The sequence below is a fragment of the Mobula hypostoma genome, chromosome 2 (assembly GCF_963921235.1).
Source record: "Mobula hypostoma chromosome 2, sMobHyp1.1, whole genome shotgun sequence".
Lineage (NCBI taxonomy): Eukaryota > Metazoa > Chordata > Chondrichthyes > Myliobatiformes > Myliobatidae > Mobula > Mobula hypostoma.
In genome coordinates, this window is record NC_086098.1 from 122707153 (window position 1) to 122727997 (window position 20845).

The following is a 20845-nucleotide window of genomic DNA, read 5'->3' on the forward strand; positions in this document are numbered from 1 at the left end:
CCACTGAGCACCAGTTCAGGAGAGAGCAAAGCAGGGAATCTCTGGATAAAAGGAATTAACTCACCTTCCACTTGCCAATGCAGAGCAGGCCGCAGCCCAAGTAGAGATGAGTAGAGATGGACGTGGTGGGCTCCTGTGCCTGTATCACCCAATGAGACATGACAGAACTGGCCCTTCGGCCCATCCCATCTATGCTGACCACAATGCCAATCTAATTTAGCCCATCTGCCTGCACATGGTGTATATCCTTCATTCCCTGCCAGTCCATGTGGCTGTTTAAATGCCTCTTAAATGTTGCTATTGTACCTACTTCCACCACTACCCCAAGCACCTACCACCCTCTCTATTAAAAAAAGGTTGCCTCATTAATCTTCTTTAAACTCTTCCCCCTCTCACCTTAAACCTACTCTTCCCCCCCTCACCTTAAACCTAAAGTATTTGACATTTCTACCCTTGGGTGACGAGATGGAGATGAGTCTCTACCAAAGGAGGTGTAAGGTGCTCCTTCCCTCCGCTAGCCTGCAGGTCACCCCTGGGCAAGGTGCAGCACCCGCTTAGTTCCACCTCCCCCCATCCCGATCAGTGTCACGTGAAGCCATGGCAGCAGGCGGTAGATGGCCATACGAGCAGCTGGTGCATATCACGTCCTGGTTAAGCAACCACTGATGCCAGGCAGACAGTCTCTGAGGAGTATTGATAACAGCTGGGCAGAAAAAGGCATTGGCAAACCACTCCTGTAGAAAAAATTGCCAAGGACAATCATAGTCACGAGACCATGATCACCTATGGTGTGTCATGTGACATGGCACATAAGCAATGACAATAACTATCTCTCCTATCAATGTCTCTCGTAATTTTATATCCTTTCATCAGTTTCCCCTCACTCTCTGATGCTCCCGAGAAAACACCCAGTTTGTCTGGCCTCACCTTATAGTGAAACTCTCTAATGCAGGCAGCATGCTGGTAAACCCCATCCGCATGAACCTTTCTAATGCAGGCAGCATTCTTGTGAACCTCATCTGCACCATCTCCAAAGCCTCCACATCCTTCATATAACGGGGTGGCCATAATTGTATACAAAATTCTCAATGTGGCCTCACCAAAGTTTTACAAAGTTGCACAATGACTTCCCAACTTTTATACTCAGTGCCCTGACCAATGAAGACATGTTCTTATCATGTTAATAGATGCCTTGGCATCTTCCTTGGTTATCTCTCTTGGGCACTGTTCCACGCACAGTTTATGCCCCATCCAAGAGCGAACATGTTCTCCCTCTTTGACACTTGGGTCTAGAGCTGTTAGATCTCCAGGATGTCCCTGGAGAATAATTAACAGACAGATGTTGCGCTTTATCTACTTTCAATGCTATGCTTTTCAAATAACAATTAGATTACTGCAACAGGCAAAAGGACAGGTTCACTGGGATAGGGAGAGTTGGAAATGGGAACCAAAAACAAAAAACTGCAGATGCTGGAAATCTGAAATAAACTCAGAAGTTCCTGTAAGTACTCAGCAGGTCAGGCAGCATCTAGGGAGAGAGAAACAGAGTCAACTTCTTGGGTTGAAGACCCATTATCAGAACAGGGGAACATAAGAGAGAAATATTTGGCCCCTCAAGCCTATGCTTTCCTTCAATGTGATCATGGCTGGCATGAGAGAAAGAGAAAGCACGAGGAAGTGAGAGATTCCAAAGCTGTGCAAAGCGGGCCAGTAGGAAAGGTCCAATGAGGGAGACTTTTCTCATGGAGGGAGACTGAACCAGTATCATAGGTAGGTGATTTACAGCAGGGTCACCACTTCTGCAATGGACAGAGAAAGTAAGTTACCAGAAATAATGCAGTTTCATTACATCCCTCAGTAGATTAGTTAATCTTTAAAAAAAATACTGCCCTGTGTTGATGCAAGCCGGAAAGGCCGATTATCTCACACAAAAGGCTGGAGGAACTCAGCAAGCCAGGTAGCATCTACAGTATGGAAAAGAATAGATGCTACCCGACCTGCTGAGTTCCTCTAGCATTTTGTGTGTGTTGCTTTGAATTTCCAGCATCTGCAGATGTTCTCATGTTTGTAAAGGCCGATTACCTGCTGAATTCTGTTTTCACTTCAGGCTCTAGACAAACTGAGCGATGTAATCAACAGGCATGAAACAGCACATCCTGATGCCTTCCCCATCATTTTGGGGGATTTTAACCAGGCCAACTTGATAAAGCCATTAAATAATTACCATCAACAAATCACCTGTAGTACCAAACAAAACAACACACTGCACCACTGTTCCACTAAGTTCAAGAATGCCCACCATGCTGTTCCACGCCCTCACTTCGGGAAGTCTGATCATCTAAGTTGTACTTCTACTCCCTGAGTATAGGCAGAGACTGAAGACTGCAGCACCAGTAGTGAGGACCAAGAAGGTTTGGACAAGGGAAGCACAGGAGCACCTACAGGACTGCTTTGAATCGGTGGACTGGATTGTATTCAGGGAGTCAACTTCAAGCTTGGATTTGAATGCCACAGTTGTCACCGACTTCATTAAAACCTATATGGATGAGTGCTTGCCTACAAAAATTTATTGTCCATTCCCAAACCAAAAGCCATAGATTAATCAGGAGCTCCACAGTCTGCTGAGGGGCTAGATCTGTGACATTTATGTCTGGTGACCCAAATCTTTATGAGAAAACCAGATAGGACTTGTGGAGGGCTATTTCAGGAGTGAAGAGACAATTCCGAGCTAGGCTGGAGGAGACATCAGACACACGTCAACTGACCAGGTTTGCAGAAGATTATTTCCTAGAAAGCTTCACTACCGGGTGAGCTCAACACTTACTATGCCCGCTTTGAAAGGGAGGATATAACTACAGCTGTGAAGATCCCTGCAGCACCTGATGACCCTGGGATCTCTGTCTCAGAGGCTGACATCAGGCTGTCTTTCAAGAGGGTGACCCCTGGCAAGGTACCAGGACCCGATGGAGAACCTGGTAAGGCTCTGTAAATCTGTGCCAACCAACTGGTGGGAATTTTCAAAGACATTTTCAATCTCTCACCGCTATAATCGGAAGTTCCCACCTGCTTCAGAAGGGCAACAATTATATCAGTGCCCAAGAAGAGCAGTGTGAGCTGCCTTAATGACTATCGAACCATAGCGCTCACATCTATGGTGATGAAGTGTTTGATATTTGGTCACGGTGAGAGTTAACACCTGTCTCAGGAAGGACCTGGACCCACTGTAATTTCCCCATTACCACAATAGGTCTACAACAGACGTGTTCTCAGGGGCTCTCCACGCAGCCTGGACCACCTGGACAACACAAGCATCTACATCAGGATGCTGTTCATTGACTATAGCTCAGCATTTAACACCATCATTCCCACAATCCTGATTGAGAAGTTGCAGAACCTGGGCCTCTGTACTTCCCTCTGTGACTGGATCCTCGACTTCCTAACCGGAAGACCACAATCTGTGTGGATTGGTGATGATATCTTCTCCTCGCTGACAGTCGACACTGGCGCACCTCAGGGATATGTGCTTAGCCCACTGCTCTACTCTGTCTACGTCCATGACTGTATAGCTAGGCATTGTTCTAACAGTATCAATAATTTTGCTGATAATAGAGCTATTGTTGGCAGAATTTCAAATGGTGACAAAAAAGCGTACAGGAGCAAGATCTAGATCTATTAAATGGTGTCGCAGCAACAACCTTGCTCCCAATTTCAGTAAGACGAAAGAGCTGATAGTGGACTTCAGGAAGGGTAAGTCGGGGGAACATAATACAATCGTCATAGAGGGATCAGGAGAGAGTGAGAAATTTCTAATTCCTGGGTGTCAATATCTCTGAGGACCTAACCTGGAGGCAACATATTGATGCAACTCTAAAGGAGGCAAGGCAGCAGCTATACATGAGGAAAAACTTTTTCACCCAGAGAGTGGTGGATATGTGGAATGCTCTGCCCTAGAAGGCAGTGGAGGCCAAGTTTCTGGATGCTTTCAAGAAAGAGATGGATAGAGCTCTTAAAGATAGTGGAATCAAAGGTTATGGGGAGAAGGCAGGAACTGGATACTGATTGTGGATGATCAGCCATGATCACAGTGAATGGCGGTGCTGGCTCGAAGGGCTGAATGGCCTACTCCTGCACCTATTGTCTATTGTCTATTTCATTAGGAGTTTGAGGAGATTTGGTTTGTCAACTAAGACACTTGAAAACTTCTACAAATGTATCGTGAAGAGCATTCTGACTGGATGCATCACCATCTGGTATTGGGGGGAGGGCTACTACACAAGGTCGAAATAAGTTGCAGAAATTTGTAAAATTAGTCAGCTCCATCATGGGTACCAGCCTCCATAGTATCCAAGACATCTTCAAGGAGAGGTGCCTCAGTGTCCATCGTTAAGGACCCCCAGCACCCAGGAAGGAGATACAGAAGCCTGAAGGCACACACTCAGCGATTCAAGAACAGCTTCATCCCCTCTGCCATCCATTTTCTAAATGGACATTGAACCCATGAACACTACCTCAATATGTTTTTTATTTCTGTTATTTTACACTACTTACTTAATGGACATATATGCTGTATACTTAATGTAACTCATTCAGTTCTTCTCCTTATATTTACTTATCATGTATTGCATAGTACTGCTGCCAGAAAGTTAACAGATTTCACAACATATGCCGGTGATATTAAATCTGTTTCTGAATTCAGTGTTGACTCCTGAAGGGTATCATCATCATCATCAGGTGCCATGCCCAGTTTGAGCTTTGACTGCCATGGCCCACACACTCCTGTTTCGGGTCAAGTGGATCAATTCATTGGTATTCATTTCCAGTTCTCTGGCTGCTGTTTCCATCAGTTGTCTTTGTCTTCCTCTTGCTTTCTTCCCTTCAATCCTTCCCATAATTACTGTGCATTCTAACTCCTCTTTCCTAATCACACGTTCAATGAAGGTACGTTGCCTTTTCATGATCTCATACATTATTTCTCTTTTTGCGTTTGCTCTGTTCGTGACATCCTCGTTAGATATTCATTTCATCCATGATATTCTTTGCATCCTCCTCAAAAATCACAGCTCTGCTGCTTCAATTTGTTTCCTGATGCTACTAGATATTGTCCCAACATTCTGAGCCATATAACATAACTGGATAAACGTAACATTTCAGTACTCTGAGGTGGGTTGTCATGCCCAATTTAGTATTGGTCAGTATACTCTTCATTCTCGTAAAGGTGTCTTTTGCCATCCCTATTCTTCTTTTGATGTCCATGTCGCACTTGCCATCTGATGTCACCCAGCTTCCTAAGTAGCAAAAGTTCTGTACTTGTTTTATGTCTTCCCCATTTATTAGCTTGCAGATAGGATTCTCCTTCTTTTTGGATATCACCATACATTCTGTCTTTTTGCAATTGATAGATAGACCCATTTTTGCACTTTCTTCAACAATATCAAGTTTTGTAGTTCTTCCTCCATACTTGCAATTAACACAGTGTCATCTGCATATCCGAAATTATTTATGTTTTCACCGCCAATTTTGATTCCCAAGATGTCTCTTATTTTTTGTAATATTGTTTCACTGTACACATTAAGTAAATCAGAGGAGAAAACACACCCTTGTCTAACACCTCTCTTGATTTTCGTAAACTGACTCATTTCTCCATCTATTCTTACAGCGGCAGTTTGTTCCCAATACAGATTTCTGATTAGGCGGAGGTCTTTCGAATCTAGATCTAGAGTTTCCTGTAATATTTCAAATAACTTATTGTGCTTCACTTCATCAAATGCTTTTGTGTAGTCGATAAGACAAACAAATCTTTTTGCGCTTGAATAGCTCGTTCTGATAGTATCCTTAACATCAATATTGTGTTTCTTGTACCTTTGTCTTTCACAAAACCACATTGTTCTTTGCCTATTTCAGCTTGTACTTTTAGCTCTTGTCATCAAAATTCTTATAAGTATCTTAGTGATAGGACTCATTAAACTCATGGTCCTATGTAATTCACATTCTATTGCTCCAGGTTTCTTAGGAAGAGTGATAAATACTGATTTTTTTCATCTCTTCTGGTATTATTCCAGTCTCATAAATGTCATTGATTAAGTCAGTAAGTTTTTCAATTCCATAATCTTCAAGGGCGATAATTTGTTCTATTACTAATTCATCAGGACCTGCTGCCTTTCCTTTCTTCATTTATTTATTGCATTACGAACTTCAGATTTTAAAATATTTGGACCTTCAATGTTTTTCTTAATTTCTGGTTCTTCGCCTCGATCGTCTTCAAACAATTCCTGAATATACTCAGTCCATCTGTTCATAATCTCATCTTTTTCCATAATAATAGTACCGTCCTTTGCTTTCAAACATCCACCTGAAGAATCGAGGAGCTTTTTACCAGTGATATCCTTGATTTGTTGATGTAACCTTTTTGGATCAGTAATAGGGATTCTTCCTGTTTGCTCACATTCCTGGTTTAACCATTCTTCTTTGGCTTTTTGACATATGCTTTTAACTTTTTTTATCTAAGGACTTATATTCTATAGGATTTGCTTTCTTCCATCTCCTTTCTTCCATTAGATTTTTGATTTCATCTGTCATCCATTTATTCTTTGTGCTTTTTTCTTTTTTAGGAATCACTGACTTTGCTGATTCTACCAAGGCTTCCTTTAGAGAGTTAAATTTCATTTCTACATGATTGCTATCATCTTAAACAGATTCTATTTCTAGACTTTGAAATCTATTCCTTACTTCAATTGTAAATTTTTGTCTTAAGTTTTCTTCTTTCATTAATTGCAAGTAGTCAAGGGATTGTTCAGGTTTTTGCTTCTTTAGTTTTTTAAATTTTACATTTACATGACATACTACTGGGTTATGGTCACTATTACAGTCTGCACCTGGATATGTTTTGCATTGAGTCACTGAGTTTCTAAATCTTTGGTTTATAGTCATAAAGTCAATTTGATTTCTAGTGTTATCATCTGGACTTTTCCAGGTCCAAAAGCGTCTTGGATAGTTTTGAAAGTAGGTATTCATAATGACCTGATTATTCATCTTGCACCATTCTACCCATTTCTCATCTCTTTCATTTCTTTCCCCTAGTCCAAATTTTCCTATGGTGTTTCCATCAGCACCTTGTCCTTCTTTAGCATTTAGATCTCCCATGACAATAACAATATCTTGAGATTTGCACCCATTCTTTGCTTGCTCAAGCTCTTGATAGAATTTAACCATATCCTCATTTGTTCCATCTGTTGTTGGTGCATATACCTGTATAATTGCTAAATCAAATGGTTGTCCTCTGAATCTAACAAGGAGCACTCTTTCTGATGTTGCCCAACGTCCTAAAACACTTTTTGCCATGTTTTCATCCATAAGAGTTCCTACTCCATTAGTATGAGACGTTCCACAAGAATAAACTAGCATTTTATTTCTAATCTGACGTGTTCCAGCACCTATCCAATGAACTTCGCTAATTTCCATGAAGGTATATCCTACTGAATCAGAAGACAAAGTGCTGTTCCTCAAGACGTCTGGGACATGCCCTCTTCTTGCTACTCCCATCAAGGAGGAGCCAGAAAACTGACACTCAACATTTTAGGAACAGCTTCTTCCCTTCCACCATCAGATTTCTCAATGATCACTTTGAAGAGGATGGAGAGAAAGGTGAATGTTTCCATTTTGGCTGAGAGGAGAGGGTGTGAGAGCAGAAGGTTGGAAATGGAGCAGGCGTGGTTGGTGGCCCGTTAATTAGTGGAGAGGCAAAGTCCAAGGGCACTGCTGGGGCAATCCCATCATCACAGCAGGTGTGAAGAACATGGGAAGAATTGAACAATGTCCACAGGAAGCAGGATGGGAGGAGGTGTAGTCAAGAGAGCTGCAGGTTTGTAATGGCTACTGGTGAAGGTAGCCTATCGCTGAGGTGAAGACAGATGTCCTACGTCGAGGGGCAGGTGTGGAACATGTGAAGATAGCAACAGAGTGGGGACTGGCAGCAGAGGTACGAAACCCGTACAAGAGCAGGAAGCAGCTCTGGCGTTCTGAAACTCAATCAAAGTGCAGATAATAATTAAAAAGAGAACCACCCTTTAGGAAATAAAATCTGTTCACATTCTCTGCTATTTCAAGGCCATTGAAGCCAATCAGTAGGTAGGGGAAATCTGATTCTGTACCATTGGAACTAACGGGGAGACGAAGAATACACATTCGTGTTAATTGGTGCTCATTAAGACCATCTTGACTAGATGAGGAACGAACAAGTCCTGCTCATACAGGAACAAAGAAGTTATCAGCTTCTGTATTAAAACATTGCGAAAGGCATATCCCAGCTCTGACATGTCGCTTAATTGTTTGACTCAAGAAGGGAGGCTGAACCAACCTGAACAGGCAAATTTTGGATATCTTGAGATTGTGCTCAGAAGCTCTGAAATTGGGCAACAGCATTTGAATATTCAAAGAGGTTCTGCCAGTTGCAATGTGCTTCCATTGTAAATATGTAATTCTGCAAACATTAGCTGTCTACACTTTAAATGTTAAAGTTAAGCAGTTGATTCTATAACCATTGAAAATACAGTGAATCATTTACTGTTGAATTTGTGTTTAAAAACCATTATGATTTTCATTGAATCTGTACGTCACCATACTTGTGCACATGACAATACACTCATCTGGATTTGACTTAACTTTAACATCACTGGAGAAATACATCACTTTAGGACTCCTAGTTACAAAAGGTGCTCATTTTTATTTACTTCTGTGGCCCCTTCCACCACCACTCCTCCCCACCCACTACTGTCTTTCAAAACCAGCAGCTGCTAAACCTGCATCCTGTTATTGTTTTTCCCTTGAGCAATGTCAATGTACAGATGTGATGCAATGATCTGTATGGATGGCTTTCACTGTATTGAGGTACACGTGACAATATTAAACCAATTCACCTTTATATCACGATGTTCACATCAGGAGCCTGAAGTCCCACACCTCAAGGTTCAAACATCAGCTTCTTCCCCAGTGCCATCACGTACTTGAACTGACCTGGAAACTGACTTTGAGCTACATTTCTCTTTCCACTTCCTTAACTTGCACTAGTGTTGCTATGTTTATTTTGTCCTGTGTAATTTATGTTTGTCATGTTTGTGGAGTACTGTGCAGATGCTGCAAAAAGCTACCTGGATATTCATGATGATTGCTCTTTATCAAAAACCTCCAGAGTTGCCATATGCTGTTGCACACATATCTGACAAACACTGCGAACAAACCGCAACTCGACTCTCTAAATTCAACCAGCACAAGCAGACCATTTCCTGGGGCATCGTAGGAAATCAATTTACTGATCACATTTTTAACTTCCTCCGACCCCCCCCCAACCCCCCAGATCGTAGACATGTCCAAACCACTCAGCTTTCCAAAAGCCAATGTTGTCATCAGACCCTGGGGTGTACTCTCAATGCCACATGTTGGCACAGATTCTAAGGTTTAGACCCAGGAACAGGTACAGAAAATACTGATAAGGTGAGGTTCATATTGTTTTCCCTGGAGTGAGCGTGGTTGAAGGGTGACTTCTAATATCACGAGGGGCATAGAAACAGTGAGGTGAATGGTCACTGCCTTTTTCCAAGGGTAGGGGACTGGGACTCTAAAACCAGAACTGAGGCATAGGTTTAAACTGATAGGGGAACTTTTTAAAAGGGCCTGACCGGTAGGTTTTTCAGACACAGCATAGTAGATATGTGGAATTGGAATTGGAATATTATTGTCACATGTAAAATACAGTCTTGCACACTGTTCACACAGATCAATTCATTGCACACTGATTGAGGTAAAACAGTACCACTTGCGTCGTACACTGGGTGTTCTCTTCAGTTACCTGAGGAGGTGTGCGTAGCCTTTGGGTGGGAGCAGATAGATGCCAGAATAAAGTGTAACAGCTCAAGAGAAAGTGCAGAGCAGGTAGACAATAAAGCACAAGATCATAACAAGGTAGATAGTGAAGTCAAACATCCATCTTACCATAGCAGGTAAAAAAAAATCAATCATCTATAATAGTGGGGCAGAGTCCTGGTGATACATGCCCAGGAACAGCTCTTCATGAAGGGTAGAGGGAGAAGAGAGAATGTTTGGAGCAGGTGGGCCGCTGTGCTGAGGAAGTAAGAGATTCGGACAGACTCCATGCTGATCTGAAACCACAGCTCTCTGCAGCTTCTTGCAGTGAGATGCAGAGCAGCTAGCACACCGAGCTGTGATGCATCAGGATAGGGTGCTTTCTCTGGTGCATTGACAAAAATGATGAGGGTCAATGCGGACATGTCGTAATTCTTTAACCTCCTGAGAAAATAGAGTCATTGGCGAGCTTTCTCAGCTATGGATCGATGTGGCTGGATCAGTACAGACTAATGGTAATGTTTACTCCGAGCAACTTGAAGTTCTCGACCCTCTCAACCTCAGCTCTGTGGATGCTGACAGGCACACAGGTACCACCTCCCTTCCTGAAGTCAATGGCCAGCTCTTTTGGTTTGCTTACTTTGAGGGAACAGTCCCTGCATGATATCTCATTGCTAAGCTCATTATCTCATTCCTGTACTCTGACTCACCATTCTTTGGCATCCAGCCCACTACGGCAATGTTAACTGCAAACCTGTGCATGAAGCTAGGGTACTGGCCACACGGTTGTGCGTGTATAAGGAGCAGAGAAGGGGGCTGAGGACACAACCTTATGGGGCACCAGTGTTGAGAGCAGTTGTGACAGAGCCTATCCTTACTGATTACAGTCTGTTCGCCAGGAGGTTGAAGATATATTTGCAGAGGGAGTTGTTGAGTCCAAGGTCTCAGAGTTTGGTGATGTGTTTGCTTGAAATTATAATACTGAAGGTACAGCTACGGCCAGTGAACAATATTCTGATGAGATGGAGGTGAAGTCAATAGCTGCCAGGTGATATCAAAAGGCCGTAAGATATAGGAGCAGAATTAGGCCATTTGGCCCATCGAGTCTATTCTGCCATTCAGTCATGGTTGATTGTTACCCTGAGGCTGTGCCGTCTTGTCCTAACTGGCAGTACAGCTACTGTACAACATTTAAAAGACGCTTGAACTGGTACATAGATGGGAAAGGCTTTTCAGGGATATGGGCACACAGGTTCAAAGCTTCTGAAACCTACTCAGTAACCTTCTGCTGCAGGAACTCAGCAGATCGGGCAGCGCCTGCGGGAGAGAAGGCATTGTTGACAGTCTGGCCAAACGCTCGCACTGGGAGAGTGTGAGGGCTCTCCACTTCTTCCTGAGACAGAAGCCCAACCAGACCCTGATGTACGATTTTGACTCAAGATGTCAATAATTCCTCCCCCTCAGATGACTGAGTTCCTCCAGCATTTTGTAATCTCCTCCGCACAGGAGAAACCAGACATCGATTGGGGTGTTCACTCCGTGGACCCCAGTTTCCCGTCGTCTGTCACTTTATGTCCCTCCCACTCGGACCTTAGTGTCCTTCGCCCTGTTTACTGTTCCTAAGATTCTCAACTTCAACCTGAACTCTGCAGTTTAATTTCAGCCTACGAATTCAGAGCTCCGACTCGCCCCTCCGGAATCCATCCCACTGGTTTCAGGCTTCATCCCGCGCGTTCCTTAACCGTCCTCCCGCGTCTCGAGTTACCTGCCCGGGTCCCGGACACGAACCTATGGGTCTCCCGCCCCAGGTTCGGGACCCACTCCGACCCCTGCTTACTCACATGCGGTCTTCTCCAGAAAACCACCTGCTGCCGGACATCTCCCAGCGACGCCCGAGTGGCCGGGAAAAGCGGGTCCTCGAACAGGCAGGCGTTCCGGAGGCAGCCCTTCACCAGAGTCCTATAGCACTGCTTGAGGAACGGGCGCGGGTTGTGCCGGCTCCCTACTCTCTCCGCGGGATCCTGGACCCATCGCGGCTTTGGCCCCGATACATCCATCCGTTCGGGCTCCGACCAGCTTCTGCTCGGCTCCGCAGGTTCCAGCACTCTGCACACACACCGGCTCCAAGGTTAATTGGCCCTGTGCACCCGGAAAGGAAGGCATTTGGACCGTCAACTCCTTTCTGGTACCAAGCCAAATCAACACACACGGTGCAGCGCCGGTGGGGAGCAAACCTTTACCTTCCATGCATCCATTTTTTTCACGGACGAGTTCAGATGCGATTTTTTCACGCAGGAGTTCTATATTAACATGTTTTTACAGGAATTGAATGGGTGTACAAGAGTTGTATTGCGCATCTGACCTCGTGAAAGGCTGGTCACCCCTGGCGTAGACAGTAAAACTTAGTTCAACCCAGCCTCTTGTGTCCCCCAATCTAATCAGTCCCCTCCCCAATCCCACCTTCACTGCGCCTCACACCCGCCACAGAACCCACTCCCCACTCGCCTCCCCATATCCCGACCACTAGTGGTGCTGATATTCACTCGCTTCCCCCTTGGGCTTTGCTCCATTTCGATGCCCTGTTGCTCACTGCCCCATCAATGGAAATAGCTACTCTCTGTCTTCTCTCTATCTCTCTTCCCCTCTATGTCCTCTCTGCCCGTATCTCTCCCCCTCTCTGTCCCCTCTGCCCGATCTCTCCGCCTGTCTGTCCCCTCTGCCCGATCTCTCCGCCTGTCTGTCCCCTCTGCCCGTATCTCTCTCTCTATGTCCCCTCTGCCCGTATCTCTCCCCCTCTATGTCCCCTCTGCCCGTATCTCTCCCCCTCTATGTCCCCTCTGCCCATATCTCTCTCTCTATGTCCCCTCTGCCCATATCTCTCTCTCTATGTCCCCTCTGCCCGTATCTCTCCGCCTCTCTGTCCCCTCTGCCCGTATCTCTCTCTCTATGTCCCCTCTGCCCGTATCTCTCTCTCTATGTCCCTTCTGCCCGTATCTCTCTGCCTCTCTGCCCCCTCTGCCCGTATCTCTCTCTCTATGTCCCCTCTGCCCGTATCTCTCCGCCTCTCTGTCCCCTCTGCCCGTATCTCTCTCTCTATGTCCGCTCTGCCCGATCTCTCCGCCTCTCTGTCCCCTCTGCCCGTATCTCTCCCCCTCTATGTCCCCTCTGCCCGTATCTCTCTCTCTCTGCCCCCTCTGCCCGATCTCTCCGCCTCTCTGTCCCCTCTGCCCGTATCTCTCTCTCTATGTCCCCTCTGCCCGTATCTCTCCCCCTCTATGTCCCCTCTGCCCATATCTCTCTCTCTATGTCCCCTCTGCCCGTATCTCTCCGCCTCTCTGTCCCCTCTGCCCGTATCTCTCTCTCTATGTCCCCTCTGTCCGATCTCTCCGCCTCTCTGTCCCCTCTGCCCGTATCTCTCCCCCTCTATGTCCCCTCTGCCCGTATCTCTCTCTCTCTGTCCCCTCTGCCTGTATCTCTCCCCCTCTCTGTCCCCTCTGCCCGTATCTCTCCCCCTCTATGTCCCCTCTGCCCGTATCTCTCTACCCCTCTCTGTCCCCTTTGCCTGAATAGGAAGGTCCCTCCTTCCAAGACTCTTTGTGGTGAATCACATGCGCCCTCTCAGTTGTCTTCACAACTTCCCCAAAGTGTGAGATTTGGCACAGGACACACTGAGGTCCAGCCAGTGTTTTCCAAATACCAGTCACAACTTTCCTTACCACTGCCTTCGTGGTTCTCATTCCTTAGCCCCTTCTGGAATACTGTAGTGCCTTCAGATCATGTTGGCCCTTCCCATTCTTCTGCTCAGTGTTGTTTCATCTGTTCCCCACTGCCAACCCACCAGCCTGTCTCCTTCTCTTTAACCCATTGCTGTTCTCCTCATAGTGCACAAAATCCCCACATTGTGTGTAAGAGTCAGGACATTCTGCACTGAAACAGGTCCTTCGACCCAACCATCCATATTGGTCAAGATTTCCACTTAAGCTGGTTCCATTTGTCTGCATTTGACCCACATCCCTTTAAAGTTTTTCTATTCACCTTTCTTCTGCAAATGCCCTTTAAGTCTTGTTACTGTAGCTGCCTTAACCACTTTCTATGGCAGTTCATTCCATATACTCACCACTCTCCAAACAAGTTGCCTGTTTTCATATCCTTTTTATGTCTTTCTCCTCTTGCCTTAAACTCGTGCCCTCTGTTTTTTTTATTCCCCAACCCTGGATAAAAGAGTGTGTGCATTCACCCTAGCTATGTCCTTTATGATTTTATAAACCTTATTATCATACCTCTCAGCTCCCTTCATTCCATGGAAAAGATTCCAACCTGTATAGTCTCTCCTCAGTCTCCTAGTACTGAGAAATAATCTTAGTCATAGTCATACTTTATTGATCCCGGGGGAAATTGGTTTTCGTTACAGTTGCACCATAAATAATTAAATAGTAATAAAACCATAAATAGTGAAATAGTAATATGTAAATTATGCCAGGAAATAAGTCCAGGACCAGCCTATTGGCTCAGGGTGTCTGACCTTCCAAGGGAGGAGTTGTAAAGTTTGATGACCACAGTCAGGAATAAATTCCTATGACGCTCTGTGTTGCATCTCGGTGGAATGAGTCTCTGGCTGAATGTACTCCTGTGCCCAACCAGTCCATTATGTAGTGGATGGGAGACATTGTCCAAGATGGCATGCAACTTGGACAGCATCCTCTTTTCAGACACCACCGTCAGAGAGTCCGGTTCCATCCCCACAATATCACTGGCCTTACGAATGAGTTTGTTGATTCTGTTGGTGTCTGCTACCCTCAGCCTGCTGCCCCAGCACACAACAGCAAACATGATAGCACTGGCCACCACAGACTCGTAGAACATCCTCAGCATCGTCCGGCAGATGTTAAAGGACCTCAGTCTCCTGAGGAAATAGAGACGGCTCTGACCCTTCTTGTAGACAGCCTCAGTGTTCTTTGACCAGTCCAGTTTATTGTCAATTCGTAATAAAGAAATAAAGTCTCCTATTACAGAGAAATAAAGTCTCAGCCGGTCCAACTTCCACCTATAACTCAGGCTCTCGTCTCCTGGCAACATTTGCACAAATCTTCTTTATACTCTTGCCAGTTCACTGATATCTTCCCTATAACGTGGTGACTAATACTGTGTACAGTACACTGCATGCGGTTTACCAGTGTCTTGTAACATAATGTCCTATCTCCTATACAGATTAGACAGATAACATCTTCACCACCCGTGGCAACCCTTTCAGGGAACAATGTGCTTGTACTCCTACAGAAGGCCCCTCAGTTCAACAACACTTCCACGGGTCCTAACATTCACTAGCCTGCTTTGAGTTCCCAAAAAAACAACCATTTGTATTTACTCAGCTGATCAAGATCTCTCTGTGACTTTTGGTACCCTTCTCAACCGTTAAGGTACCATTTATTTTAATATCATCTGCAAGCTTATTAACTGTGTTTGGTAAATTCATATCTAATATAAATTATGAACATAAGACATAGGAGCAGAATTAGGCCATTTGGCCCACTGAGTCTGCTGCACCATTTCATCATGACTGATCCATTTTCCCTCTCAGCCCAAATTTCCTGCCTTCTCCCCATACCCCTTCATGCACTGACCAATCAAGAATCTATCAACCTCTGCCTTAAATATACATACAAACTTGGCCTCCACAGCTGCCTGTGGCAAAGAATTCCAGAGATTCACCACCCTCTGGCTAAAGAAATTCCTCCTCATCTCTGTTCTAAAAGGATGCCCCTCTATTCTGAGCCTTTGTCCTCTGGTCTTAGACTCTCCCACCATAGGAAACATCCTCTCCACATCCACTCTATTGAGGCCTTATACCATTCAATAAGTTTCATTGAGGTCACCCCTCATTCTTTTGAATTCTAGTGAATACAGGCCCAGAGCCATCAAACGTTCTTCACATGTCAGGCCATTCAAACCTGGAATCATTTTTGTGAACCTCCTTTGAACCCTCTCCAGTGTCAGCACATCCTTTCTAAGATAAGGGCTGAAAAACTACTCTTAATACTCCAAGTGAGGCCTCACCAGTGCTTCATAAAGATTCAACATTACATCTTTGCTTTATATGCAAGTCCTCTTGAAATGAATGCTAACTTTGCATTTGCCTTCCTCACCACTGACTCAACCTGCAAATTAACTTTTAGGGAATCCTGCACGAGGGCTCTTACGTCCCTTTGCACCTCAGGTTTTTGTATTTTCTCTTCACTTAGAAAAGAGTCAACCCTTTCATTTCATCTAACAAAGTGCATGATCATACACTTCCTGACATTATTCCATTTGCCACTTCTTTACCCATTCTTCCAATCTGTATAAGTCCTTCTGTAGTCTCTCTACTTCCTCAAAACTTCTTACCCCTCCACCTGTCTTTGTATCATCTGCAAACTTTGCAACAAAGCCATCAATTCCATCATCCAAATCAGAATCAGAATCAGGTTTATTATCACCGGCATGTAACATGAAATTTGTTAACTTAGCAGCAGCAGTTCAATGCAATACATAATCTAGCAAAGAGGAAAAAAAACAATAATAAATAAAATAAAACATAATAAATAAACAAGTAAATCAATTACATATATTGAATAGATTATTAAGAAATGTGCAAAATCAGAAATACTGTATATTAAAAAAGTGAGGTGGTGTCCAAAGCTTCAATGTCCATTTAGGAATCGGATGGCAGAGGGGAAGAAGCTGTTCCTGAATCACTGAGTGTGTGCCTTCAGGCTTCTGTACCTCCTACCTGATGGTAACAGTGAGAAAAGGGCATGCCTGGGTGCTAGTGGTCCTTAATAATGGACGCTGCCTTTCTGAGACACCGCTCCCTAAAGATATCCTGGGTACTTTGTAGGCTAGTGCCCAAGATGGAGCTGACTAGATTTACAACCTTCTGCAGCTTCTTTCGGTCCTGTGCAGTAGCCCCTCCATACCAGACAGTGATGCAGCCTGTCAGAATGCTCTCCACAATACAACTATAGAAGTTTTTCAGTGTATTTGTTGACATGCCAAATCGCTTCAAACTCCTAATAAAGTACAGCCGCTGTCTTGCCTTCTTTATGACTACATCAATGTGTTGGGACCAGGTTAGATCCTCAGAGATCTTGACACCCAGGAACTCGAAGCTGCTCACACTCTCCACTTCTGATCCCTCTATGAGGATTGGTATGTGTTCCTTCGTCTTACCCTTCTTGAAGTCCACAATCAGCTCTTTCATCTTACTGACGTTGAGTGCCAGGTTGTTGCTGTGGCACTATTCCACTAGTTGGCATATCTCACTCCTGTACGCCCTCTCATACCAACAATAGTTGTATCGTCAGCAAATTTGTAGATGATATTTGAGCTATGCCTAGTCACACAGTCATGTGTGTACAGAGAGTAAAGCAGTGGGCTAAGCACACACCCCTGAGGTGCACCAATGTTGATCGTCAGCAAGGAGGGTATGTTATCACCAATTTGCACAGACTGTGGCCTTCCAGTTAGGAAGCTGAGGATCCAATTACAGAGTGAGGTACAGAGGCCCAGGTTCTGCAACTTCTCAATCAGGATTGTGGGAATGTTGGTATTAAATGCTGAGCTATAGTCGATGAACAGCATCCTGACGTAGGTGTTTGTGTTGTCCAGGTGGTCTAAACCCATGTGAAGAGCCATGGAGATTGCGTCTGTCATTGACCTATTGTGGCGATAGGCAAATTGCAATGGGTCCAGGTCCTTGCTGAGACAGGAGTTCAGTCTAGTCATGACCAACCTCTCAAAGCATTTCATCACTGTCAATGTGAGTGTCATGGTCCAGTCCATGAAGTCCGTATTCCAGTTCACAGTCTGGTCCATCGACCCTTGCTCCGGGTTTTTCTGTCTACCCTGTTTCTGTTCTTGTTGAGCTCTAATTGAGGCAGCTGATGCTCGTTGGGGCTGGCTGCATAAATACCTTTAGAGACCAGGGCATGGCTGCTGGATTGTTCTTGTCCTTACTCCTTGTATCCCTTCCTCTGCCTTCTGTTTCCTCGCCTGAAGCCTTGCCAGTAACTCTCACCTCGCCTGAAGTTCTCCTTTCGCCTTGCATTGCCTGAAGCCTTGCGGGTCTTGCTGGTAACTCTTGCCTCATCTCGCCTGCCATTTTGTCCTGGAGCCACCCCGTACCTAGCTCCATTCCTGTCCCTTGCCTCCGCCGGGTAAGTCAGGCTGTCTTGCCATTACCTGCGGTTGGTTCTGTCCCTTCCTGTCCCTTGCTTCCGTCGGGTAAGCCAGACCGTCTTGCCATTACCTGCGGTTGGTTCTGTCCCTTCCTGTCCCTTGCCTCCGTCGGGTGGTGATCCGCGCCCTGCCCAGGAGGAGCCTGCCTGGCCTCAAGCCTGAAGACTCCGGCCTCGTCCTGCCTGCCTGCCAAGCCTCGTCCTTGCCTAGTTCTGGGGTCTGAACCAGAGGCAAGACCCAGGTACTGGATCCTTGTCCAGTCTCCGGCTTGGAGTCGAAGCCCGGGCTCCTAGCTCTCTTGTCCAGTCCTGTTCCGGGTTCCACTAAGTGATCACAACTTTATCTCCTTTACCATGGTGCTGGAGAGGGATAGGAGCAGACAATTTGGGAAAACATTTAATTGGGGTAGGGGGAAATATGATGCTATTAGCAGAAACTTGGGAGCAGATGTTCTCAGGGAAATGCACGGCAGAAATGTGGCAAATGTTCAGGGAACATTTGCATGGCATTCTGCATAGGTATGTTCCATTGAGACAGGGAAAGGATGGTAGAGTTAAAGAACCAAGAAGAAAAGAAAAGCTTATGAAAGGTTCAAGAAACTAGGAAATTAGAGCTCTAGGAAATTACAGGGATGCCAGGAAGGAGCTCAAGAATGAAGTTAGGAGAGCCAGAGGGGGACATGAGAAGGCCATGGCGAGCAGGATTAAGGAAAACCCCAAGGCATTCTACAAGTATATGAAGAGCAAGAGGCTGAGCCATGTGAGAACAGGACCAATAGGTGTGATAGCGGAAACGTGTGCATGGAGTCAGAGGAGGTAGTGGAGGTACTTAGCGAATACTTTGTTTCGATATTCACCAGAGAAAAGGGCCTTGACAATTGTGGGGATGACTTACAGCGGGCTGAAACACTTGAGCATATAGACATTAAGAAAGAGGATGTGCTGGAACTTTTGAAAGGTATTAAGTTAGGTAAGTCGCTGGGACCGGACAAGATATACCTCAGGTTACTGTGTGAAGTGAGGGAGGAGATTGCTGAACCTCTGGTGATGATCTTTGCGTCATCAATAGGGATGGGAGAAGTACCAGAGGATTGGAAGGTTGCAAATGTTGTTCCCTTGTTCAAGAAATGGAGTAAAAATAACCCAGGAAGTTATAGACCAGTGAGTCTTACTTCAGTGGTGGACAAGTTGTTGGAGAAGACCCTGAAAGGTAGGAATTATGAACATCTGGAGAGGCAATTTGATTAAGGATAGTCAGCGTGGCTTTGTCAAGGGCAGGTCGTGCCTTACAAACCTGATTGAATTCTTTGAAGATTCAATAAAACACATTGATGAAGGTAGAGCAGTGGATGTAGTGTATATGGATTTCAGTAAGGCATTTGATAAGGTTCCCCATGTGATGCTCATTCAGAATGTAATGAGGCATTGGGTCCAAAGAGACCTTGCTTTGTGGATTCAGAATTGGCTTGCCCACAGAAGGCAAAGGGTGGTTGTGGTTAGTTCATATTCTGCATGGAGGATGGTGACCAGTGGTGTGCCTCAGGGATATGTTCTGGGACCCCTTCCCTTTGTGATTTTTATAAATGACCTGGATGAGGAAGTAGCTGGGTGGGTTAGTAGGTTTGGTGATGACACGAAAGTTGTGGATAGTCAGGAGGGTTGTCAGAGTTTACAGCGGCACACTGATAGGATGCAGAACTGGGCTGAGAAGTGGCAGATGGAGCTTAACCCAGGTAAGTGTGAAGGGGTTCATTTTGGTGGGCCAAATTCGAAGACAGAATATAATATTAATGGTAAAACTCTAGGCTGTGTGGAGGATCAGTGAGATCTTGGGGTCCATGTCCATGGGATGCTCAAAGCTGCCGCGCAGGTTGAAAGTGTTGTTAAGAAGGTGTATGGTGTGTTGGCCTTCATCAACCGTGGGGTTGAGTTGAAGAGCTGTGAGGTAATGTTAAGGCTGTCTAGGACCTTAGTTAGACCCTATTTGAAGTACTGTGTTCAGTTCTGGTCACCTCACTACAGGAAGGACGTGGATACTATATGGAGAGGGCAGAGGAGATTTACAAGGATGTTGCCTGGATTGGGGAGCATGCCTTATGAGAATAAGTTGAGTGAACTTAGCCTTTTCTCCTTGGAGCAACAGAAGATGAGAGGTGACCTGATAGAGGTGTATAAGATAATGAAAGGCACTGATCGTGTGGATAGCCAGAGACTTTTCCCCAGGGCTGAAATGGCTAACATGAGGGGGCATAGTTTTAAGGTGCTTGGAAGTAGGTACAAGGGAGACGTCAGGGGTAAGTGTTTCACACTGAGAGTGGTGGGTGTGTGGAATGCACTGCCAGTGACGGTGGTAGAGGTGGATACAACATGGCACTTAGAAAAATAGAGGGCTATGCAGTAGGGAGATTCCAGGCAGTCTCTCGAGTAGGCGACATGGTCGGCACAACATTGTGGGCCGAAGGTCCTGTAACGTGCTGTAGATTTCTATGCCCTATGTCCTAAGCTCCTCCAGCAGTTCTCTATTTTGTTGCTAGTTTAGCAAAATGAAATGACCCCAGAAGTATTTTTAATAGTCTTAGTTAGACAGGAGGTCAGGAGCCTGAAGACCCACACCACCAGGTGCAGAAACAACTACTTTTCTTGCATCAAACCTGCACAATCCTAGCCTTACCTCAGCAACAGAACACTGTAGATATGCTACTGCATGACCAGACTTGTCTCTGACTGTGTCTTCTTGTTGCATTCGTCTTGTTTGGCTTAGCGTTTTCCACTCTCTC

The 20845-nt window shown here is 45.2% G+C and overlaps 1 protein-coding gene across 1 annotated transcript in view; it reads right to left on the reverse strand.

The window, feature by feature from the left end:
• The window catches only part of LOC134359369 (calpain-8-like), a 147395-nt gene extending 135411 nt beyond the window's left edge, over positions 1-11984 (reverse strand). The window contains exon 1 of the mRNA XM_063072506.1: positions 11697-11984. Coding sequence (XP_062928576.1) covers positions 11697-11912 — 216 coding nt within the window. The 5' untranslated portion in view covers positions 11913-11984. The remainder of the gene's footprint in view (positions 1-11696) is intronic.
• Positions 11985-20845: the final 8861 nt, after the last annotated feature.